The sequence below is a fragment of the Morone saxatilis genome, unplaced genomic scaffold, assembly GCF_004916995.1.
Source record: "Morone saxatilis isolate NCDOM2014 unplaced genomic scaffold, NCSU_SB_2.0 Contig15, whole genome shotgun sequence".
Taxonomy (NCBI): Eukaryota; Metazoa; Chordata; class Actinopteri; family Moronidae; genus Morone; species Morone saxatilis.
In genome coordinates, this window is record NW_023339707.1 from 23,218,096 (window position 1) to 23,242,482 (window position 24,387).

Below are 24,387 nucleotides of genomic sequence, written 5' to 3' on the forward strand. Positions count from 1 at the left end.
CCTAGGCTTTTAGTGACGGTAAATGATAGATGATAGATAGATAGATACTTTATTTATCCCGAAGGAAATTCAAGCATCCAGTAGCAGCATACAAACATACATTAGACATACATTAAAATTAAAATTAAACTTTTGCAGAGGAATTAAATATGTGCAGAGACAGAAAATAAACTAGAAAAAAAAAATAGAAATGAAACATGTGCAGGAAAAAAACAAATATTGTATGATAAACCGGGTCAGAGGCTCCTGCTAAGGTCAGGTTGCTCGGTGCGGTGCTCAGCTAAGCTGCTGACTGTTGAACCGTCCTTGTCTGAGTGACAGCCGGGGAAGCCTCCGCCCAGAACCCGCTACAGCCAGGCGGACGGACTCCCTACCGCTTCCACCGGCTACCAGGAGCTGCAGGAATGACCGACAATATCCCCTTACAACCCGTGAGACGACAGAAGCGACACGACAGTAAACACAGAAATGGGTAAGGGCGTTGTTGTACAGCAGCGGAGAACATTAACACGGAGACATTTGTTTTTGAACGTATCTCGCTGAGCTTGATGTCGGAGAGTAGACGTTAAATTGTTTACAGCAGCGCGTCGACATTGTCTCAATAAACTACGCTAAGCGGGTTATAGGGAGGAAAAATAGATACGTTGATATGTTGATGTGGCCGTAATTTTTACTCTTTTTTTTTTTAATAAGCTAGCTAGAGCTAGGAGATATCCTTGTTCCGGGGTGCAGTTGGAGCAAGTGCATTTGACGCCCATGTCAATATTTGCTCGGTTGACTGAAGCTCAGTCTGTCAAAGAGCATAAATGTTAGGCCCCTGGCTTAAAAGGGAGCTGTATAAACCCTAAATTCACATGCTAGCCAGCCAAATGGTGCTTTGTAGGTTTGTTTTTGCACATCACATAAAGGGACAGGCCTCATAATAATGATGATGAGGAGGATGATGAAGAAAGCACGTACTGGGCAGACACAGTGCTGAAATGCAGCCAATAGTCTCATCAGGCTAACGTGGTGATGTCACCTCCTGTAATAAACACATTGTTTCAAAGGCTCAAAACCTGGAAATGAGCTGTTATAATGCAGTAATATTGTTGTTAGCTGCTCAATGTGCTGTATTATCTGCAGTTAGGAGCATCATTTATAGTCAAAGTTGATCCATCATTGTCCAGTTCACCTGTCCCACCCTGTAGCATGGTAGTTATACACTCAGTTGCCACTTTAAGGGGCACTAATGCAAAAAGACCTGCAATAAATCCAACCTTCATTAACGTTATAATGTTCAGTTTTCAGCTCATTTATATATAAACGAGGCTACATGACAGAAAAACCTCTCTGTATAATGCAATATAGTCCAGTAGCACCACAGACTGCATCATTATGTTGAATCAACACTTCTCTTAAACAGTCTGAACAAACACTGAGCATCATAACCTTCATGAGGGGAGGATTTATTGCAGGGCTGTTGTATTAGACTGCATTAGTTTATATATATATATATAATTAGTAAACACACTTTGTCCTGTTTCAGGTCTAAAGAATTAAGATCTACAGTAACACTGAATAAGTTAATTAATTGATTAGTCGACTGATAGAAAATTAATTGGCAACAATGATGAATTAATTGCCATTTTTTGATGAATGATGACACATCCAACTGTAGGTTGGACAAAACAAGATGTGAATATGTCAGCTTGGGATTTTGGACATTTTCAATGGCCACCTTTTCACTATTTGTTAATATTTTATAGAAATAAAACAAGGGTTAGTGCACGATCCCTCAGTATGTTGAGCTGATATTTTGGATTCTGAACAATATATGGTGAAACTATCGAAACAAAAGAAGCTAAGCTGAATTCAGCTATTGTTCATTTTATTATTCACACTTGTGCTTTACCTGTTTTGACATGTCAAAATGTCTTCTGGTTAATCTACAGTAGGGATGCACTGTAGCTGTCTCTGTGAGAGGCTTCTGGGGTCTAAAAAGAGGAACACAAACATTATTGTAAATAATTTAAAGAAACCAGGGGTTGCTTAACAATGACGGAGCTCTTTTTTTTAATCCTTGCAACATATACAAGAATTCTATCTTTAAATACAGTATATATCTAACATACTGTGGGCCTTCCTGATATAAGCTCACACAGAACGCTACTAAAAACGAAACAGCAGTAGAAAAGCTGTCAGGCGTCTCAGACGGCTTTTGAAGGGTGAATATTGTTTTGTTTGTCGAGTCATCTTCTAGAAAACTATGGCTTCCTCAATACCCTTTCTCTGAATGGTTTGCAGCTAATAGAGGCTTCATATTTGCCACAGCCTTTATACAGTCTTTAGTCTGTATTTTTAAAACTTTCAAAGTTCAATTATTAATCCTGAGTTCACTGGGCTCTCAGTGGATTGATATGGCGTGTTTTGTGAGCGAAGGGAGTAGCCACCCTTTTCCACATGAAGTTAATGTTTATTTTGCCAAGGCACAATCTCCTCAGACTCCACGGTCATGCATGTCAAGCTCAGCCATGTCTGTTCTGTGGGTTTTATAGCTGCATTAAGCAACACATTAACTAAGAGATGTGACAAGAAATTCATTAAAATGGAGCTGTTATCTCGACAGTGTCACACAATACAACACAGGCTCATGAGACGAACTACACAATCTTCATTTCAAAGTGAAAGAGCCTGCATTGATCACCTACATCTTAAATATATAGTTCATTTCTTCATCAACTATCTGATTGCTAATGGTGAAACTGAATGTGAAATTCCTGAGCCTTCCCCACCTCTTCCTCTCAGGTGCTGCCCGTGGTCGAGATGCTGTGGCATGGGCGACTTCCGTCCCCGCACCGTGTGGCTCGGCCACCCAGAAAAGAGGGAGCAGAGGTACCCCAGGAATGTCATTAACAACCAGAAGTACAACTTCTTCACCTTCCTGCCTATGGTAAGTGTCAGTCAAAGGTCACCCCCCTCCACCCTCCCTCCCCCTTTTAACCCCCTAAACCACCACCCACCTCTCTCCGCCTGGCCCTGATTCACTGTCACTTGTCAGACACATTTTACCATTAAGACAGTCATAATATTTGGAATCTGGTCACCTTGGCTGTCTCCTCTCACTGTTGGTTAATAATGTGGGTGGTCAACACATTGGAGCTCATTGTAGTGTGTGTCTCATTTTAAATCACTGTGGATTAGAGGGTCACATTAGGGCTGCACGTATTTTTAGTATTTTGACAGTTATCATAACCCAAAGAGAATCACTTTACAATAAAATAAAACAGAGAAAAACAGAAATCACTCACATTTTAGAGGCTGCCACCAGCAAATGTTTAACATTTTGGCTTGAAACTATTAAGCAATTAACAAAATAGTTAGTGAAAATCAATAAATTGACAAACTATCTCAGCTGTAGATCACATTCATGCCTCAACTGTGAATATTATATGTGTTTTTAATATAATAATATCTAATCTCACAACTACATATTAGCATACTTCTGGATGCTTAGACAAAAGGCTGGTGACATATAAATATATATATATATATACATACATACATATATATATGAATTATGCCAGAGGGCATTTTCTGCCTGATGCAAAGTTTGCACTTTCATAGAAATGTGCCGGCCTGATATGCTGGTTAGGCTTGGTTTGTAAATGAAATATTGATTACTTTCTTCGGTTCACTTGCCGGATGTATAAGAAACTCACCAGTCATTCATAAATGGTGGAATGTCTTACGTTAAAGTGAAGCTCTTTAAATCGAGGGGAAAAAGAAGAGTGACGGATAGTTTCAGCCACATTTGGACAAACTGCTACATGGTCTAGTAGCACCAGATCTTCACGATTACATTCACCTTCTTAGAAGAAAATGGTGGTGACAGATGTAATATTGGTTAGAGATTTGTTACACGGACAGCAGTTTTTGTAAGCTGTGCTTTTTTTGACCCTCCGTTTTTTCCCGGCCTGATTTACATATCCATTTGTTTTCCCGACATTCAGTTGTCTTAAGATCTTATGCCTTTTTTTGTATATGAACTCAGACATTGAAAGTAGCCAGATTTGTTTGGAAAGCAGAAGATGAGCTCAGCCATTTTGCATTGCAAATTGTGATTCTTTTGATTTACGTTTGTTCATGTCAAGAAGTTCGTCTCACTAGAACATATGGTAGTCTTGATGTTTCTGTGCATGGTGTCATGTTCTCTACTCTCCACTTGGAAATGGTGTACAGTGGCAATGTGAAGACACAAGTTTTCCCTTGATAGTAATCTTACACACTGGTGGTAATGAAATTGTTGCATGAGTGTTAATTTTAAGAATGACATAAGAATATGTTTTACAACGTGCGTATTGTTCCATATGTCTTAGGTTAGTAAAAGGATTGCTAGGTTAAAACTGGGCTATATGCAGTTGAACGTAATGTTGGGAGGGCTGGGTGACATGTCAATATGTAACATCAGGTTGTATACAGTCAGCCGTACAGTTTATATTCATTTTCTTATAGGTTTATAAGGCTAATGTGGACGATGTAGCTAATCAGTGGTGACAATATTGGATTTTATTGTTGGATCAAGTTTTTAATTTACTGGATTTTATCCAAAAATAGTTTTGTGTTGTTTTAATTAGAGTTACAACAAAATATTATTTTCAGTATTGATTCATTTGCAGATTATTTTGACAATGAAGTGTCAAAATCAGAGAAAACAGAATCACTTTTATTGCAAAGTAGGTTTTCACATTAACAATAGACAATATTGCAATTTCCTTAAAGGCCAGGCTCTTAAGATTGTTTCCAACAGGTCAAAAATCTTCACTTTAAAGTCTTTAAAGACTTTAAAAACAGCAAATATTCACATTTGAGAAACAACAACCAGTGAATTTAGAATTTATGCTTAAAACAATCAGTGTTTTTTTCAAAATAGTTGCCATTTATTATACCATTGTTTGGCTTATCAATCAATTGACTCATTGCTTCAGCTCTAATTGTGATTATATATGTATATAATGATATAGAATTACATGTGATAGAGAATTTCAACCATATTGCCCACTCCTACCTTTTAGATTACTGTTTGCTAGGATACTGGATCTGATCTGTAGATAAAAACATCTCATTCTAAGGTAACGATTCAGATGATTATACACTAATGAAAGCATACCTATGAACATTACATTCCATTTCTGCCAATAGATCCTCCTAAATGTTACACTCTGGACCTTTTAAAGTCATTTTTCATTTTCTAAATGTACGTTCATAGATGCTTAGGTGACCTTTTCATCTACAGGTCATCAAAATAGTGTTGTAATAAGGCACAATGATGTCAAATACATTTTCTATCAAAATCAGTCATCAGTCATGGTCTGAAAAAAGATGAAGTCTAGCAGTAAATGTCAAATACAGGCACATGCACAATAATTTGCCACACAGCAAATATTTCAATCTGTGCTTCTTTCTCATTTATGTTCACAGGTGCTGTTCAATCAGTTCAAGTACTTCTTCAACTTGTACTTTTTGCTTTTGGCCTGCTCTCAATTTGTCAATGAGCTACGCTTAGGTGCACTCTACACCTACTGGGTCCCTTTGGTATGTGGCATTTAACAAAGCTTTGTTCCCCATAATTGTCTATTATCATGGTCAATCAGTTGGATTTTTATACTTAATTTGTGTTCAGTGTATCTCAGGTTTTTTTTTTTTGTTTTTTTTGGATGGAAATGTTCAGAAATAACATGTAAAGTTGGTTTGTTGTTCTCTACTGTGGAGAAAATTGTTAAGATAATTTTAACATTTCGCTCTTCAGGGTCTTGTTTTGATTATTACCATCATGAGAGAGGCCATTGAAGAAATAAGATGCTACCTTCGAGACAAAGAAGTCAACTCTCAGATTTACAGCAAGCTTTCAACAAGAGGTAAGGATCAGAAGCCCGGACAACACTGGTTATGTTTTGTCTGTATTGATATCTAAACCATGTTGCTTATTTCTCAGCATCAGCGTCTATTAACTGTAGGAGGTTGGTCCTATTAAAACTTATTGGGGCTAGGGGAAATGGTGGGTAATTCAAAGCAGAGATGTAAAAGTGTACATAAGAGGCCTTGGTATAAAGTGCTACCAGCAATAAAAAGCAGGAGACCTCTTGTGGTTTCCATCACTTTGCCCCTTTGATGTGGCAGCTTGTTTTACCCATAAACACAATGACTGGTTGCCTCCATGATAGCAGCCCCCATGCATATCTTGTGGTTTATAGAAACTTCATGATGTCAGAACTCGGTGTGTTGTTTTTTAGTATAGGAGGAAGAAACTGGTTGAAATTGTGATGTTTAGTTTTGTTTATAAAATGTCAAAAAATTGTGGAAAATTCCCATTTTAATTTCCCACTGCTCAAGGAGATGTATTCCAGTTGCCCCACAGTCCAAAAAAAGATATTCTGTTTACTGTCATGTATGACAAAGAAAAGCAACACATTTTCACATTTGAAGAGCTGGAATCAATTAAAACCAGTGAATGTTTGGTAATTTTGAGAGATTAATCGATCATTAAAGTAGTTTTGGTCTTAATTTTCTGTTGATCTATGAATTAATTGATGTTTAGCAACACATGTGCTTTTCCTCTGTAAAGTAATCTGTAAAATGTTTTAACTTTAGTGGAACGGAGCACTGATGTGAAGTCCCTTGAACCCCAATGCATAGCAATATTAATGTGCTTTAATGTCTTACATATGCAAAGCCCAGAGGTCGCGACAGAGGTCAAGGGTCAGTGATCTCTTCCAAACAATTTTGCCTGTTCATTCCAAACGAAATGAGACAAAAGGCTCAACTCCCCCAGCATTCTTTCAAATCTACAAGGAAAATTGCCTTCCCAAATGTGCACTGGGGTGACTAGTGAGGCAACAATTCAATCATATTTAGTCACTTTATGTGTATTCCATAAATCCAAAATATATGTTAAATTATTAAAAATGGAATGGTCCATCTTTATTGAAAACTTTAGCTATGTAATTGGCGGATTGGAATTTCATATATTTTGTAGCGTATGCAACCATTATTGTAAAAACCTCATTAACTTTGTTTTGTGTTTCAGGCACAGTGAAGGTTAAAAGCAGCGGTATTCAAGTTGGAGATCTTATAATCGTGGAAAAGGTTTGTTAAAGATTGTTTCATCCACACCTGTGAATAGTTTTGCCTTTTAGGACTGTCAAGTTACCATTTATATGACAGCGAATAATGAGGGGGTTGTTAATCTTCGGTGCTCCACTGGTGACTGAGGTGAAAGGAGTTAGTAAAGATTTTGTAATCTTGTGATCAATGCTGAGCCTCAGCCTGTCAAACTTAATACATGCACAACAGAAGTGAACCTAAAATGCCTTTAATTAGATCTTAAGCACAAATTCAATTATGTACTATTTTCTTAAAACTATTTTTTGATCTTGAAATCCCATTTATAGTTGTTTCAAATATCCAAGTAAGTTTGAGTTTTCAGGGCAATCTGTTTTGTTGCTCCTCATGTGGATTGTCTGATGTCTTTGTACATGAAATATGAGAAGTCAGTCCTGTCTTCAGTTTCCAACTCATTTCAACGCAGCTGAAGGAAAGGTCACACATGTTGTCCTACGCATTTCACTAATATGACTGAGTGATTTAGAGTTATTTGGGTTACAATTCTGAAACGTGAACTCAGCAGCTGAGGTGAAACCAGTAGCTAACAAAAAGAAAGCTGTGGATTTTTTTAATTAACCTGCATTTTTTTGCAAGAGCCAGAATACATCTTTATTAGACTATCGAGCACTTAGCAATAATCCATGCACAGCTCAGTTTTTGGGAAGCTGTCCAGATGAATTGAACGGAGAATGTGTTTAGTGTAGTGGAGGGACCAGGTCAGGCAGAGTGTAAAACCTGGTCAGGGTCCCGTTCAGGCCACGACAGGATGATTTGCTGGAGGGCTTATTATTTTGACTGACTGGCTGTTGGTAATGTGGCACATGAAAAGCTAAAAGTCTTACTCTTCTGCAGTTTAAGAGAAGAGGAGGGAGGAGGAGAGGTGCAGAATCAGGAAGTGATATTGAAGTAATGTTTTTCTTTCTGCCTTTCTTTGTAGAACCAGCGTGTTCCTGCTGACATGATCTTTTTAAGGACCTCTGAAAGAAATGGTAAACATCTGCTGATCATTCATCCAGATCTCCACAACAGGCTGGCTGGCTTGGGAAATGACTTGTTTAAAAAGGCGCTGAGGTGCAGGGATTAGCCCTGAGCCAGGACAGGAAGTCCTACAATGTCTAAATTATAATTGGGTCCACTACTAAACTATCACTCAAAATGTGGGGTGGTGGAGAGTGCCTGCTCCGTGTAATGGTGAGATGCACTGTAGACAAAACATTTTGCCGTCTTTATCTTCGTCTATGACTCATTTTGTCTTTCAAATGAGTAGTAAATGAAAAGGAAAATCGAGGGAGACACAAAAATCCAATGCAAAGACAAAACAGGAGACATGAGAGGAGGATGCCTCATCTGAATAACCAAATATGGATAAGGACAAGATTTGTCAGTGATAACACAAACACATTTACAAAATACACACAGTTTAGTCCATTCAAAATATCATCCTCTCAGGCACAGCACACCAATAATGTCATCACAGGGAGAGGTTTTATTTTCAGGTTCTAGAAACCCAAATGTGGCTCTGTAAGAGAAGCTAGGTGCCTGTTGTTGTTGCGTCTTCCTGTTGGGGGAAGAAAAACAACAGCTTTGTTTTACTGGAAATAGTGCTTGGTTATCTCTCTTCCATGTGGAGGCCATTAGGTCAATTATGAAGTGCCTAGGCCAGGATTGCGAGTTTTGGGCAGGATGACGCACGCAGGCCAGTGGGGGGATGGGCTTTGGTGGATGCCTCCACTTCAGTCCCAACAGTAATATGCAGCAGCTTTGTCCCATTCACAGAAGTTGCCGCTATTCATTTGTGATTTCATTCTAAATTGTTTTATTGGCCCTTTTCATGTATTTATTCAAACTGGGAACAGGAAACAGTGGTGTATTAGAACAGATATAATCATAAACCTGCAACAGTTGACAGTAGTGTCAGTAGCTATTGAAATATAAACGTAGTGATCGATGCCATTGTCAAGAAAAGAGATTGTGATGTCGACCCTTTAACTAAAAGCCTATCTATTGTTGCCCCCTAGAGGTGAATGTGTTTCCATCTGGCATCAGTAACAGCTCTTGTCCTCTCCTTCTCAGGCTCCTGTTTCCTGCGGACTGACCAGCTGGATGGAGAGACAGACTGGAAACTACGCCTCCCAGTGGCCTGCACGCAGAGGCTGCCGACTGCCGCTGTGAGTCATTCAATAAAGATAGAGAGGTAGCAAGGATGAGAATGAGGAAGAAAATTGCACAGCGTTTAAGCCATTGCTGTGTGAGTAATTGCACATGCCGACCATGGTCTCAGAGAAGCAAGTCTTTCATTAGGGCAGAGTAGTGATTTAACTAGAGTGCAGGGTGGCCTGGTCATCAGAGAGTGTCATGGTTAAAAGGTCAAAGGTTTGCCTCAGGCCTGAGTTGTTCAGTGTTTAACCAGTTTGGGTTTTTAAAGGCAACTGTTCATGCTGACATTATTAGGTTTCAATTTGTCAGTAAGTCAATACATTTTGTTATTCAACCTAAATTTGGCTGTGATCTACAATATTGAAATTTTATTGAGGGGTAAGCAATGTGGGCTTTAAGATGAAGAATTAATATTTAATTGGACTGTTGGTCGGCCAAAACCAGACGCATTGAAGATGTTAATTTGGGCTCTGGGAAACTGTGATCTTCCACTGTTTTCCAATATTTTATAGACCAAACGATTAATTGATTAATCAAGATCATAATCAGCAGATTCACTTATTATAAGAGTAATTGTTAGTTGCAGCCCTGGGTCTAACTCAACCCTGAACCTCTCCCACCTGTGCTTCTGTCATCTCCTGCTCTCTGAGCCTCTGGTGACAGGATGTTTTGCTGATGCCTCTGGGTCCACAAGAAAGTGATAATAAAATAACCACAATATTTGTCTAACAAGTCCGGAGCTATTTATGTTTGGGACGTGTCATAGCAGTTTGTACAAATTATAACCTCAAGCTAAACGTCAGTAATGTAAAAGGAAAACACTGCTGCTGCATGAACTGTAAATGATCATATAAGTGATGTATTATCTAAGATAGTGACATAATGTCTGTTTGATAGTAAGTTAGACAAAGCTTTGGTTGTTCTTGTCTTCTTCTCAGTCAATCATTATTAACATTTTTTACTGTGTCATTGATCTAAACCTAATCTATGTTTTTGATGTCTCACAGGATCTTCTACAAATCAGATCATATGTGTACGCCGAAGAACCAAATATTGATATCCATAATTTTATTGGAACTTTCACCAGGGTGAGTGCTTACATTACTGTTCTGTTGAACCCTACGCCTTTCACACATGCACCCCTCTATGTTAATCTGATAGAAATTTGAAATGTCTGAATAAGTGTTTGAATCACTTGTACAGAGAAGTCATGACGGCAATCTTGCTAGCCTGGACCCAGTAACACTTCCACATCACTTTCAGCACGGCAGACGTTTAAATTGAATTTCTTTTCAATTTTCACCTCTTATGCTCAAAGAAAATATATCAAATTATCCTCTTGCAGTGCAACCAGGGTGAAAGAGGATTAAAAAAAAAACCCTTGTACGACCACAGTAATAATTTGACAAACAGTCTGTCCTTAAATTTTAAATTTTAATTTAAACTTCATGGATGAATATGAATATGAAGCAAAACGCTTTACATGCAGTCTTTGAGCTACTAGGAATACAATTAGTCCCAACTTAACATCCTGTTATTCAGTGTGCACTGTCAGATATTATAAAACAGGCAGTAGAGTTCTTGCTGTAATGGCGTTAAATGAGGAAACTGATATGAAATGCATTAGTGGATAACTGTTAGAAGCAGGGGTGAGCGTCCCTCACACATTTGGTGAAAGCACAGTGGCTCATTGCATAAATGTCCTTACTGAAGCCATTAGAAACATTAACATAATAGAAACCTATGTCTGAGTGACGAAAAGCCATCACTGTAACGGATGGATGAAGCCAGTAATCTTAGGTATTCCATGGAAAGAGCTTTTGTGTAATTCTGTTTACAAAACCTTTATTTAACAAGATAACAATTATTTGTCCTCTCAACTGTTACAGGAAGATGGAGACCCTCCAGTTAATGAAAGTCTCAGCATTGAGAACACCCTGTGGGCCAGCACCGTTGTTGCCTCCGGTAAATATGTGACTGATGGAGCAGCTCAATACTCAGGAAGTCACCAGGACCAGTCTTGACTCTTAGCGCTGAAGTTGCTTCACAACTGTTGATCTGATGATTTGTCAAACCAAACACACACACACAGTCAAACATTTTGCTCATTTATAAATAGCTCGGGGGCAGCTAACCATACTTGTAAAGAAAGTGTGCTTCTTCCACAGGAGAGAACAGACGGTCATGTGTTATCCATTAGGCAATTTGAAATATGCATCCTATATTCCAAATGACATTCTTCATTTGAAAAAGTCTATTCACGTCAAGATTATAAGTCTGGGAAACATCTTCTTGACATAAAGAGTTTTATGTTGTTTCTTTATTATATTGACCTGAGGCAGTTTTTTTTAAGGTCTTTTTCTCTCTCCCTCACTCCAGGCACAGTGGTGGGGGTTGTGATTTACACAGGCAGGGAGCTGCGCAGTGTCATGAACACCTCCAACCCAAGGCACAAGGTACAGTAGTGTGAACCAGAGCCTGAAGACCAACATTTTGATTGCTTTACATGAAGATGTATTTAATTGGAGGATTTTGATTGGAATGTTTATAATTTTTATTATTATTATTATTAATAGATTAATGGTGCAATTTGTTTAAATTGATCCATTGATTTTCTACATATAGATCTACATGTTGTACATACACAGACCATTTCTCCTCATAATATTTGCCTCTGTTTCTCATGGTAGGTGGGTTTGTTTGACTTGGAAGTGAACTGTTTGACTAAGATCCTGTTCGGGGCCCTGGTGGTGGTGTCACTGGTCATGGTGGCCCTCCAGCACTTTGCAGGCCGTTGGTATCTCCAGATCTTTCGCTTCCTGTTGCTCTTCTCTCACATTGTGCCCATTAGGTATGACGTTAGATTCTCTACTTCAAAGTCATCTGCACTGTTGCATTGTATGTACATGTAAGGCATGTAAAAGCACTTATTTACTGTTTCTATTTGATGCAGTCTGCGTGTCAATCTGGATATGGGAAAGATGGTTTTCAGCTGGATGATTAAGAAAGACTCCAAGATCCCTGGGACGATGGTGAGGGCTAGCACCATACCTGAACAGCTTGGACGCATCTCTTACCTGCTGACAGACAAAACAGGTGAGACTGCAGGAAGTGGCTGTGAAAAGCAGCATACTTTATATTAAAATCACCTTGGTTGTGTGGCCAAAAGAATCACTGAGGCCACCGTGTGGAGTACTAAAATGAAAGGTTATAGTGCTGGGGATTTGCCAAGGAAGTATCCAGTAGGACAGAGTTAAGTCGTTTCCTTCCCTAGGGGGTTTTGCTCTGTGGTGGGGTCTCTCCTGCTGGAGACCTGCTACTTATTGGACCCTTAAATCATAAAAAAAGCCCAAAGTCTCTCATCCATACACACCTTTAGAGCATAACACCTCAACCAGTGCACTTCCTCAGGCGCGAGGTGTTACACGTCAGATTTATAGCCCTCATGCCCAATAAAATGATCAGCCATTACCCCATCCAGACCGTGATAAGGCCGGTGGGGTCTGCAGGTCAGGCTAATGTACGTGCGAGGCCCCTGAGGTCTTTTTGATATATGGGCGGAAAATGCTTTTAAAGTGAGTGTGAGGATATAGAGGTTGTGTATAGTGTTGAAGGGAAAGCTTCCGGCTCTCTTACCATTTTTTTTTTTTTTTTTCCAATCACCATATGTGACACGCAGACTGTTTTAAGTAACTGATTAATGTTTGTAACTTCCAATCTGTGAAAGGTGTAGAAATACTTTTACTTATATTGATTTTAGGGGACTTGTTTTCATTTAGCAACCAAAATCTAAAACACAATTTCATATTTTCTGTCAATATTTATTCAAACGTGTCACATGTAACACGTGAAGCTGAAATTAATCTTGAAATGAACTGCTTCGGTTGTTCATATTTTGGAGGAGTTTCACTATTTGACTGACTGTAATGTAATCTTTACCAGGTACTCTTACTCAAAATGAAATGGTGTTCAGGCGGCTCCATCTTGGAACTGTGGCATATGGGATGGACTCAATGGATGAAGTACAGAGCCATGTGTTCAGTGCCTACACACAGGTAAGAATACATGCATGCATCTATGACTGAATGAGAACAAATTCACTCAGAGCATTTCATAACCAAATAGAAAACATTGAGTTCCAAAATCTTGGGAGAGGGTAAAACAAACAGACACAAGCATTGTTTTAAGAAACATATCAGTTTGTGATTATTGTTTGGTTGAATGCTTCCTGACCTCAGATGACACTCTTTGTCCCCCTTGACACCAGAGGTTAGTGAAGCAGGAAACAGGATTAGCCCACAAGCGAAGCACTGACCGGACTTCTTTAATGACGCTACCATTAACCCCTGGAACGCAAAGGCCTTCTAAAAATAGCAAGGCCACAATGCAAAAGCAAATTGTTCATATTTACTTTCCACATCTGGCCACTATCACAGCAATGATTAAAACCGTGGGGTTAGTGGAGCAGCTAGTTTCTCATAAACTACTAAAACATATCCAGTTAGGAATCTCTATTTTCAGATTAGGTTTTTGAATGTATGTCTTTGTTTATTGTTGTATATAGGAGTTCAAGTGTTTACCTTTTTTAATTTAACACCACAGATTTTCTTTGGCAGTACAGATTATTAGTTCTATTGTCTACAATAGAAAAACCTTGACCACAATAAAAGGCCCCCCTTAGAAAAGAGTGTTACAACTCTTTTCAGATGATGTATGCCCTTCTTTTAATCACAGTACCTTCTGCAATTTTCCTCAGCCCACACATGACCTTCCAGCCTCCAGGGCTCCAGCAGCCACTAAGGTCCGCAAGACAATCAGCAGTAGAGTTCACGAGGCTGTGAAGGCCATTGCCCTGGTGCACAACGTGACACCAGTATACGAGTCCAACGGTGTGACAGACCAGGCAGAGGCTGAGCAGCATTATGAAGACACATGCAGAGTCTACCAGGCTTCCAGCCCAGATGAGGTATGATGGTTTTGTGTTTTAGTGACTGATTTTTAAATAAGGGTTTCGAGAGTAATTTAAGATACTTCCAAGTTTATTGCACTGGAAAAACCATACCAACCATAAATTATCACAAATTATCTTTATTTATTATGTTATTCATAGTATTTTTTTTATATGTATATGTCTAATAATAATATTAATAATACAATAAAGGCAGCTGATAATAGTTCAAATATTTAAATACATTACAAAAAACTGTTATAGACGAAATAAAGTCAAATGAAGGCACAGTGGGCCCTGTTGTTATTAACCAACAATAAAACATTTTTTGCATCTGTGAGGAAACATACATGTAGACTTGCACATTTCCCACATTTATTAAGCAGTATATCCATCAGCTTACAATTATGTTATCATACACACACTAATTAAACTTGACCTGTTGGGAAATGCACTCTTTATCTCCATACAACATTCTTTTCTCATGGACAAACACGGAAGGCCTGACAGGACAACAGACTTCTCAAGATGGAGATTTTGTCAGTGAAGGCCATTCTCTTGAGTATCTTCACTGCTTTCTTACATGAAGGGAAACATTCACAAGCCAAATGCCATTCCACATTTATGTCCTTGATCAGTATAAATTCTTTGAACATCAGGAAGAGAGCTGCAGAATTCGACTTCGATCCATTTCCTGCAGTATAAATACGGATTTCCTTAATGTGCTCCCCAGCCCATTGCACTTATCCCCTTTTGAATTTCCTCTTTGATAGCATACGTTGATGGAGCCCAGTGCATCTGTGGTGATGTGGTTTATAATGTGGGAAGGAAATTGAGCCGTTTTATTCTTTTAGGTCACACTGGATACAAATTTAAACTTTTTATTTGAGTTGCTGAGCCCTGAAAGGTGCATTGTATGAATTTGATACAATCTAGAGCAAGATTCAGTTTGCTTTCCTACAGCTTTCAGGAAGTCTTAATATAGATTTGGTTTTGGCTGTGAGCACTATGGACACAATGTTAGTGACTGTTGAATGCATGGTTTTTAACCAGTGCAGTCAAAACTGACATTTTACTACATACATGTCACTTTTTTAAAGAGGTACCTACATGCAAGTGAAAATAGGATCAGAATCATCATATGCAAGTAATGAGAATCAAAACGATGACTTGTATTATGTGTTATTCACCAAGGAGAGTTGATATCTGAATCACTTCGCTTTTCAGCTCATAAAAAACTTGTCAGCCATGTGTTGGTTCTGAGTCAAGCCAACTGGTTACAGCATTATTCAGTTCAGTTAGAAATCTGCAGCCAACCCAGATGCTGCTACTACAAGGGGTTGCTGTTGTGGCCGACACCAGATCCAAGAATGCCCCCACAGTGACTATTTCTAGACCGTGACTAAGCGTCAATCTTCATATTTCCCAACCTGGATGACAAACATTACGGTAGACGGAGCTTTTCTGACGTTAAAGTCCTCCTGGCCAGGCATTGTCAGACTACGTGGTCATGTATTTCCAAAATAAGGAATTTCGGACCCACAAAATCTGTGGTTTTAAAATTGGGGTTGGAGTGTGGTGATCTTTGATATTTTCTCTCATCTGCATCCATTTGGCCAGCTCTTCTATTAGACCTGTCAGAAGGTGGATGATGAATTGGGTTTGTGATCTGGCTTCAGGTCTGGAAGTTGTTGGGCAATGTCATCTCCCCTCTTTTTCTCCCCACAGAGATCTACAAACACACACACACACACACACACACACACACACGTTAACATTATATTAATGGATGTCATTTGTTGTGTCCTTCAGAAAGGATCGAACCAAAACAATATTTTCTGTTCAGAAATGAACATTTCCCTAGTTTATCAATCAATAGTCTTGAGTGCTGAAAATGCTTGAGTTATTGATTAAAGCTGAATGGTCACTGTGCTATCTGACATCCTGCTCACTCCAAAGTGCCCTTCACTGTTTTCTTTGTAATTCAAGTAATGGAACATCATATTGACATAATGGCTTCACCATGAGAATAATAAAAACAGTGGTCACTTCTCTCTCTTGCTGTGTGTACCTGAAAATTATATTTTATTATTTGGCTAAAATTTAAAATATTAGCTATTATATTCACCTATATCCACTTATATATATATTTTAATCACCACTCACTAAAGCCTTTTCTATGTGGTGTTGATAGGTGTCGCTGGTGCAGTGGACTGAGAGTGTTGGTCTGACATTGGTGGGAAGAGACCAGTCTTCCATGCAGCTACGGACCCCTACTGGCCAAATACTGAACTTCACCATCCTGCAGATATTCCCCTTCACCTATGAGAGCAAGAGGATGGGCATCATAGTGCGAGTGAGTGCCAAGATAATTTTGTTGCTTGTGATTAATGTTCTTATTTGGCAGTTAAATTGCAGCAGCTGTTGTGCTTTTTGCTTTCTAATGTGCCTCAAAGAAACTGAATTGATTTCCTAGTTGCTTAAATAATACTCACAATTATAATGTAGGTCAGTGCTTGTTGCTAGGTGGGTGATTGGGACACTGGCTTTGACTAGACAAACAAAAGAAAACAGATTCATATTAAAGCACATTATCTGAGAAAAAGCTCTCCTTATAATAACCTCTGACTAAGTCTGATGACTAACTTTATTTTTATTGGCTCAGGAAGCTCAGGAAGCCTGGGATTTTTAAACTTGACTTCCTCGTGATAATATTTTCAAAGCTTTTTGAAAACCCTTGTGAATACCAAAATAAGCTATGCATTACTAGGCAACACAAAATCATAAAATAATGCACGTGCACCTTGGCTCACGAGGTATGGAGTAGAAATCCCTTCTGAATGAAACATACTTCGGTCATTAAAGTAAGATGTGTGAGGTTTTTATCTTCTATTTATGTGTCACACTGAATAAACTAGGAATAATTGTTTTCTAGGACGAATCTACAGGAGAGATCACTTTCTACATGAAGGGTGCTGATGTGGTGATGGCAGGCATCGTCCAGTATAATGACTGGCTGGAAGAAGAGGTACATTTCCTTCTGTTTCACTAACACGTGATGAAGATGTAGCAACAGTGATTTTATTCCTGTTAGAAATGAATCACAGACTTGTAAACGTGCTGAATCCAGATGTTGTGTTTTCTAGTGTGGAAACATGGCGAGGGAAGGCCTCCGGGTCCTTGTGGTCTCCAAGAAGTCCCTGACAGAGGAGCAGTATCAAGATTTTGAGGTAAATGCTGTCCCGTGAGATTAACCTACAGTGATCTGAGGCTTAGCCAAGGGTCCGGGTCTCATATTCATCGTAGAACAAGACAATACTTACCCATTTCGTTTGTCTGACTTAAATAAACCCATTATTGCTGGGAAACTGCAGAATTATCTACAGTGTGATAGATATCTCAAATTACACTCACACTGCCAAACACACAAATGCAGAATGATATGTATCGCAGCCATGTTCAGTATCTCTAACTGTCAAAGTGTGTTGTTAGGTAATTAAAAGGTCCAGTCCATGCACCCCACCCTCCCACTCACACACCCAGGCCCCACTCATTGTTTGAGCAGGGCAGGGCTGTCTCCCCTACAGCCTTCAGCCCCAGGCCCATTTCTGAAGTGTATAATTGTGTGAGCAGAGCTGGTGGGCAGCAGTGAGTCACCAACTGAGTCACACACAGAGTTTGTGTTCCTGTATGAGTCACACTGAGATTGTTTTTGCTTTATCTCACTCACAAATTGCCCTGGAGCTGGAGCGCTGAAGATGGGCGTTAACCAATTGATCATGTCTGTTCTGTATTTTACAGCTTTCTGAAATATAGTAGCTTTAAGGGCTGCTTGCAAGAAAATACATGGTAGTTTGTATATAAACTGAAACTTTGATATCTCATATGGGCGTTTCTGTGAGTGTTGAATGGTGTGTATTCATGCTGGACACAGTTTAATCTCTGTGTAGGTGGCAGAAATTCTGCTCATGTATGCACACTGTGACGCATCCCTGTTGCATTTTTTTGTACTTTTCTCTCTGTGTTTGTGTCGTGCCTTACACAGCTTGTGGTCATATTGTTATTTTCTCCCCCTATTCCTGGCTGTTTCCTTGCTTTGGTATTGCAGTGCAAAATCTTATTTATACTAATCTAATCAACTCTCACTCAAAATCCTCCCATCGCTCTCCCTTCTCCCCAGGCACGCTACGTCCAGGCCAAGCTCAGCGTCCATGACCGCTCTCTGAAGGTGGCCACAGTGATTGAGAGTCTGGAGATGGAGATGGAGCTGCTGTGTCTGACTGGGGTGGAGGACCAGCTCCAGACTGATGTCAGGCCCACCCTAGAGATCCTCCGTAATGCAGGCATCAAGGTCTGAGGAGCAAACAGCCTCATAGCTTACAGTAACAACAAACTAAGAAAACAAAACATGATGAGTACATATGTTTTTCATATCTATTTGCATGAACAAGCCTCATCTAAATGCCTCCTTTAGGTATAAAAACCAAGACTATAGTGAATTAGAATGAATTTTATGGGAAGTGGTTGTTGGTTGGCACACATCAGATGGTTGATAATAAAACATTTCACCACATTCTTATGGAAAGAAGTATTTGGTTTTGTACAAGGGAACCAGAAAGCTGAGTTGGTTACTGTGGTAAAAGTCACCCTTTTTAATTTAAAGGGTCAGTTCACCCAAAATACTAAAAAACGAGTTATCTCAATTAGCTCCAGTGTTATGTAGCCATGCAGATGTCTGTCTCTAAAAAAAATTGCCACTGTGACTGTTAAAAAAAAAGAAATAAATAATGACTAGTTCTTCCATAGAAAGTAGTTCAAATGAAAACTTTTGTCAGGGTGTTCTGTGGATTATCCAGAGTAACAGGAACCTTGTTTCTGGAAAGATATGCGACTGCTGAATTATTATTATTATTATTTTCAAGTGAAATCAGTAATGATAAATAAAACCCAAAACCACTACAGTTAGGAATTATTTATTTGTATTTGGGTGATTCAACCATTTAAATCCTCTGCTATAAGCTTCAATAAGCAACCTGTGAAACGACTCCATTAAGAATCTGGATACCAATCTATGTAATTTGTGTTTTGTCTTCTGTTTGAACCACAAGTACTACAATAAAGTAAACCTTTCTGATCGTAAGATAAGTTCACAAACTTTGGCTCCCAGACAGTGCAGTTACAGGTTGCTTGATAAAGTCAGTGATTAGAGTCTTTGATCCCTGGAATTTAGCTTTTAGCTGATTTAACAGAGAGATTATGGAAACATTTCATGTATTTACAAGTTTGAGGTGGAATTTCTCTTCAAACGTCAGTGCGTCTTATGATTCTAAATATGATATTCACTCCATGTTACTTCTCTGGTTTCTTTGTAGGTTTGGATGCTGACAGGAGACAAGCTTGAAACGGCCACATGCACCGCTAAGAACGCCCATTTGATCACCCGCAACCAGGACATCCATATCTTCAGACCCGTAAGTACAGAATGGCGACCCCTTTTCCTGTTATATTCATACGAAGTGTGTAATAGTTGATTTTTAGTACCACAGGGTTCATTTCAGTTCAATGCAGCACTGACAGCTTCCTGACTCCACCGACCTGCGGGCATCCATCCTCTGTGTGACCGAGGCCCATTAGCTAGTGGTCGTTCAGCCCCACACAACTACGCATGCAGCCCAAGCCAGCATCCACAGCTGAATAAATCACCTCCCACCAGCAAAGGCATCCAAGCCACTGTCAAAGAGAACAAACAGGCCTTCGCTCAAACAGAGAGCAGAAACCAGCTGAACCACTCCCAGAGGGAACATGCAGAGGGCTCACTTCCTAATTTGTTTTGCAGGTTTTGGGCCTCTCTTGCCACTTTGATATTTTGCGTCTGCCTTCCCCTCTGGAGCCGTGCCAGAGGAGAAGGAGCGCCTGCCATATAGGAAGGTTACAACTTGCGTACAACTGCGGTTACTGGAAGAGAATAACAATGGTTGGCACGGCTTGAAAACCTCTGTCCCAGTGGACGGGGGAGTGCTGACTGGGCCTGCAACACATACATCTGGATTAGTTTCCTGGTGGCCACCAATGGCCTGATCTGGATTGACGTATGAATAGTCAGCGGTTGAAGGATATTCATTCCAGAGCATAGCTCTTGTTGACAGATTAACACCAAGCCCTGTCAGTGCTGCATTTTTGGAGAATTTTTAAGTCTATATTTGAACCTGACACAATTGTTAGAACCTTCAGTTGATTTTATAATACAGAATATGTTTTTACTTCTTACTTTCAAATTGAGATTTTGGTACAATTTTACTTTAATCCTCCTCCTTAAGCATTTAATAAACTAATTATAACACACTATAATCCTGCTGTACACAGGAAAAGACATGTTTAAGTGTTCATTCATGTATTTCAACAATTATAACTTTCCTTATGAAGACATATTTAATATTATTACAACTGGGTAATAATAAACTACATTGTTGTTCAGTATGTGTTTATATACCGGCCTCCACTTATAGGTGCCAATAGGAAGAGCTAATAATGCTAACTCATACATTAGCAAGATTCTAATAGAATTGGTCGACATAAATATTTATGATTAGTATATTTAGTAGTCTTATCACTTGGGGGTGCATTGCTCAGTTAGTAGAACGATAATTCCATTCAGTCGTCTAATTAACTTTCAGTGCAATCGTGTCCTAATTATGTGATTATATTATGATATAGTATTACAAAATTAAAGACAATAACAGAATGTCCGTGGTTAAAAGTTTTTGTTTATCATATTCTTTCTGATGTAATGCACAAAAATGGACCACAGTTCATTATATTGAACATCAATTAGATGGTTTTGGATTCCCCATATATTGATAATAAAAATCCACTGATTCGATTAGTCGAGAGCCAGATGTTATTACATCTTACATTAATTTTATTTTCTGTTCTGCTTCGTTGAGATAAACATTTAACTGAGGTTGATGCTTTATAACAACGCTGGAACAATTTAAATATGCAACTTGCTTTAACAGCAAGGAGTATCTATTGGCAGAAATATAATACAAAATGTAGAACTATGTTTTTATTTGTGTACAATCTCCTGAAAATAAGAATTTTGTTTTTTTTGTGAATTACCTTAGAATGAACTTGTTTATATCTATATAGCGCCATTGTTTCGGCTTTCCATTGTTTCGTGTGTTTTAACACCGAGTTTTGCGTTTCACTAGTAGTTTCTCCTTCGTGCTTGGAAAGGAAGGTTAAGCCTACACCGCTAGTTGCCACTAAATGATACACACTGGTTCTGGATAGTGGTATAAAACATTTCCATTTATAGTTAAGATGAAGTCATAGCCTAATGTTAATTCACATACACTTCTGTGCAGTGTATGTGTGACACACATTTCAGCTTTCAGAATTACTATTGGGAGAGAAGTCTGATCAGTGCATCCCCATTTGATATGGTAAAAATACTCCATTTAAGATTGTGATATATATTTCAGTCATTTCATCCACCCTTATCAGTTAGTCAGTTCTTTATTTGAATGTTTGGCAGGTATTTGGTTGCTCTAACGTTTGCTGAGCTACCGGTCTGTTAACCATCAGGATGCTAAGGCTGACAGATTGTCATCTTTGATAATTTTTTCTTGTGTTCTTTGTGTGTTTGAATATGCGTGCATTTATGAATGTGGTTGCCATTGCCATAGGTGACAACACGAGGGGAAGCCCACCTGGAGCTCAACGCTTTCAGAAGAAAACACGACTGTGCGCTGGTGATATCTGGGGATTCACTTGAGGTAAACTTTTGGTGCATCTGTGTGTATCTAACCGTCCTCCCACTGACTCCTCTCCTTATGAAACTCTGACATATTTTCTGTGTGATGCATGATAATATCGCTGCCATTGAAGCATCTCTGGAAGTGGTATCTGTGGTTAGAGTCACTTTCTAAACTGCAGTAGGAGTTAATAGAGATGTTGAAGATCCACAGTTGAGATCAGTTATATGCGGTGGCCTAAGTTGCTCACATGTACTATTCTGGTGGGTTTCTTGCAGGTTTGTCTGAAATACTATGAGTATGAGTTCATGGAGCTTGCGTGTCAGTGTCCCGCTGTGGTTTGCTGTCGGTGTACCCCCACTCAGAAGGCTCAGATAGTCCGGCTGCTGCAAGAGCGCACAGGCAAACTCACCTGCGCTGTGGGTGAGTAGAAAATAGAAACTACTACTACTTCATGGGGAGATACAAACCATATTTATTCTCCACGTCCTCCTCAGAACATATTCATCTGTTTCAGCCACAAACCTCTGTCACTCACTTGCACTCTCACCAGCTCTCACATGAAAACATGTCACAAATAAGCAGGGCTGATTTAAATGGCTTTATTCCCCATATTCTATGTATCACTTGATGATGATGACCTCTAGGGCTGGGGACATAATATCACATTGTTATTCCCTTTTTTATAGAAGCATTTTATGACGATATGATCTTATCAAACCTGTAGTTGATATCAGTAAAAACCAATTCAATCAGTGGAACACAGCCTGCAGAATTGTACATAAATCGAATATAAACATTTAATATGTGATTGGAGTGAATTTCAACCATATTACTCAGCCCCTTTATCTCACCCTTTATCTTGCAAATTCCACACAGACATGTCATTTTCCTTTCTTCGGCTGTAGCTCTTTATCAGGCCAAAATAATGTCTAGTGAAATACACACACAGATACGACTGTGTATTGGTGAGTCACTGATGTGAATCCTGACACCTCCATGGCTTTTGTTTTCTCTTAGGGGATGGAGGAAACGATGTCAGCATGATCCAGGAAGCCGACTGTGGCGTGGGAGTGGAGGGAAAAGTAAGACTCTCTCCATCTCATCGCCTCACATTGACGTGCCACTCTCACAGATTTTTCGCTCTGTTTCCTGTCAAGATTTCTCTCACGTTCACAGACATGTGAAGAGATGTGCACACAGATGATTCCTCTTTACGTCGCTCTATTGTCTGAGTAGAGGAAACAAAGATCATCTCATCAGCCTGCCTCTCATCAGCCTGCCTCTTCGTAAACTCCCTGTCAAAGTGGCTAGTTTGCTAAGACATGGACCTCATACATGTGACAGCAATGATGGAGAAAATGTTAAACTTTTTCGGAAATTTGCTTATTCCCTTTCTTGCTAATAGTTGGTTGAAAAGATCAATACCACTCTTATATCATCACTCACATTACCACACTGATCCTGTTATATTTCACAAATACTGAATATTATTCTTTCCTTAATAAAATAATTTGTTTAATTGGGCTTTGTGTCGGGTCTCCCTCCTTCTGTGTAGACGGCTGTATTTGCCGGTTTGTGACAACTGTAAAAACGGTGTAATAATAAAAAAAAAAAGAGTTATAATATTAATTTAACTTGACTGCGAACACATTAATTGGCACCATGTTAAGTTGTACTTACCGCATGGCGCTGAGCACAGGCTCTGTGGATGACAAAGACTGGCTGAGGCTGCGCCTATTGTAGCTTGTTGCGGAGCCGTGGACCATGAGGAGACGGCCTAAAGGTTTACTGATCACCGAGAAGTCGGCAGCCAAAGAAGCCATGCTTTCCTTCCTAGTCAAAACAGCACAGCAATAACCGGCATGTGAGAGACAAGCTACAATGGGATGTGCTGACCTAAAAAGCAGGGTTTTGGGTGCTTAATATGACATTGACAGTACAGTGACACATATAAAGTTTGGTTATTTGGAAACACAACGTCAGACTCGAAAGAGGACAAACACTTCTTGCAAAATTGACAATAAAACTTGAATATGCCATATTAAACATTCCCTTCCACACAGTATTAAGACAGTATATTAATACTAAATAATGTGCGTAATAGCATGTTTTTCTGCCAAAATATGATTTCTTTGTCAAAATTCTAACAGAAGCGCATCTACTCCTTCTACCTCATTATAATCAGAATCATAATATGTGTATTATGTTTTCCTTGCTGACACAAGTTGTCTCCTACTCCAACTGTGAAGTCCATTCTCAGGTTAATGTCCCTGATGCTTCAACGTTTCTACATCACCCTGTTTCCCCCCCCCGTTCTCCAGTCTTTATGGCTGGCTAACTGCCTGGCTGCTGCTCTAGCTTCATCTTTTAGCAGACTAG

The 24,387-nt window shown here is 39.2% G+C and overlaps 1 protein-coding gene across 1 annotated transcript in view; it reads left to right on the forward strand.

The window, feature by feature from the left end:
- Nucleotides 1-283: 283 nt before the first annotated feature.
- LOC118324312 (probable phospholipid-transporting ATPase IIA) overlaps nt 284-24,387 on the forward strand; it is a gene marked incomplete in the record, with an annotated part of 31,194 nt that continues 7,090 nt past the window's right edge. The window contains 22 exon segments of the mRNA XM_035656593.1: nt 284-472; nt 2,788-2,932; nt 5,461-5,574; nt 5,789-5,897; nt 7,067-7,125; nt 8,081-8,132; nt 9,217-9,311; nt 10,308-10,388; nt 11,190-11,265; nt 11,680-11,756; nt 11,991-12,151; nt 12,254-12,396; nt 13,243-13,355; nt 14,057-14,266; nt 16,443-16,604; nt 17,184-17,276; nt 17,395-17,478; nt 18,429-18,599; nt 19,621-19,719; nt 21,937-22,026; nt 22,284-22,428; nt 23,026-23,090. Coding sequence (XP_035512486.1) covers nt 405-472; nt 2,788-2,932; nt 5,461-5,574; nt 5,789-5,897; nt 7,067-7,125; nt 8,081-8,132; nt 9,217-9,311; nt 10,308-10,388; nt 11,190-11,265; nt 11,680-11,756; nt 11,991-12,151; nt 12,254-12,396; nt 13,243-13,355; nt 14,057-14,266; nt 16,443-16,604; nt 17,184-17,276; nt 17,395-17,478; nt 18,429-18,599; nt 19,621-19,719; nt 21,937-22,026; nt 22,284-22,428; nt 23,026-23,090 — 2,412 coding nt within the window.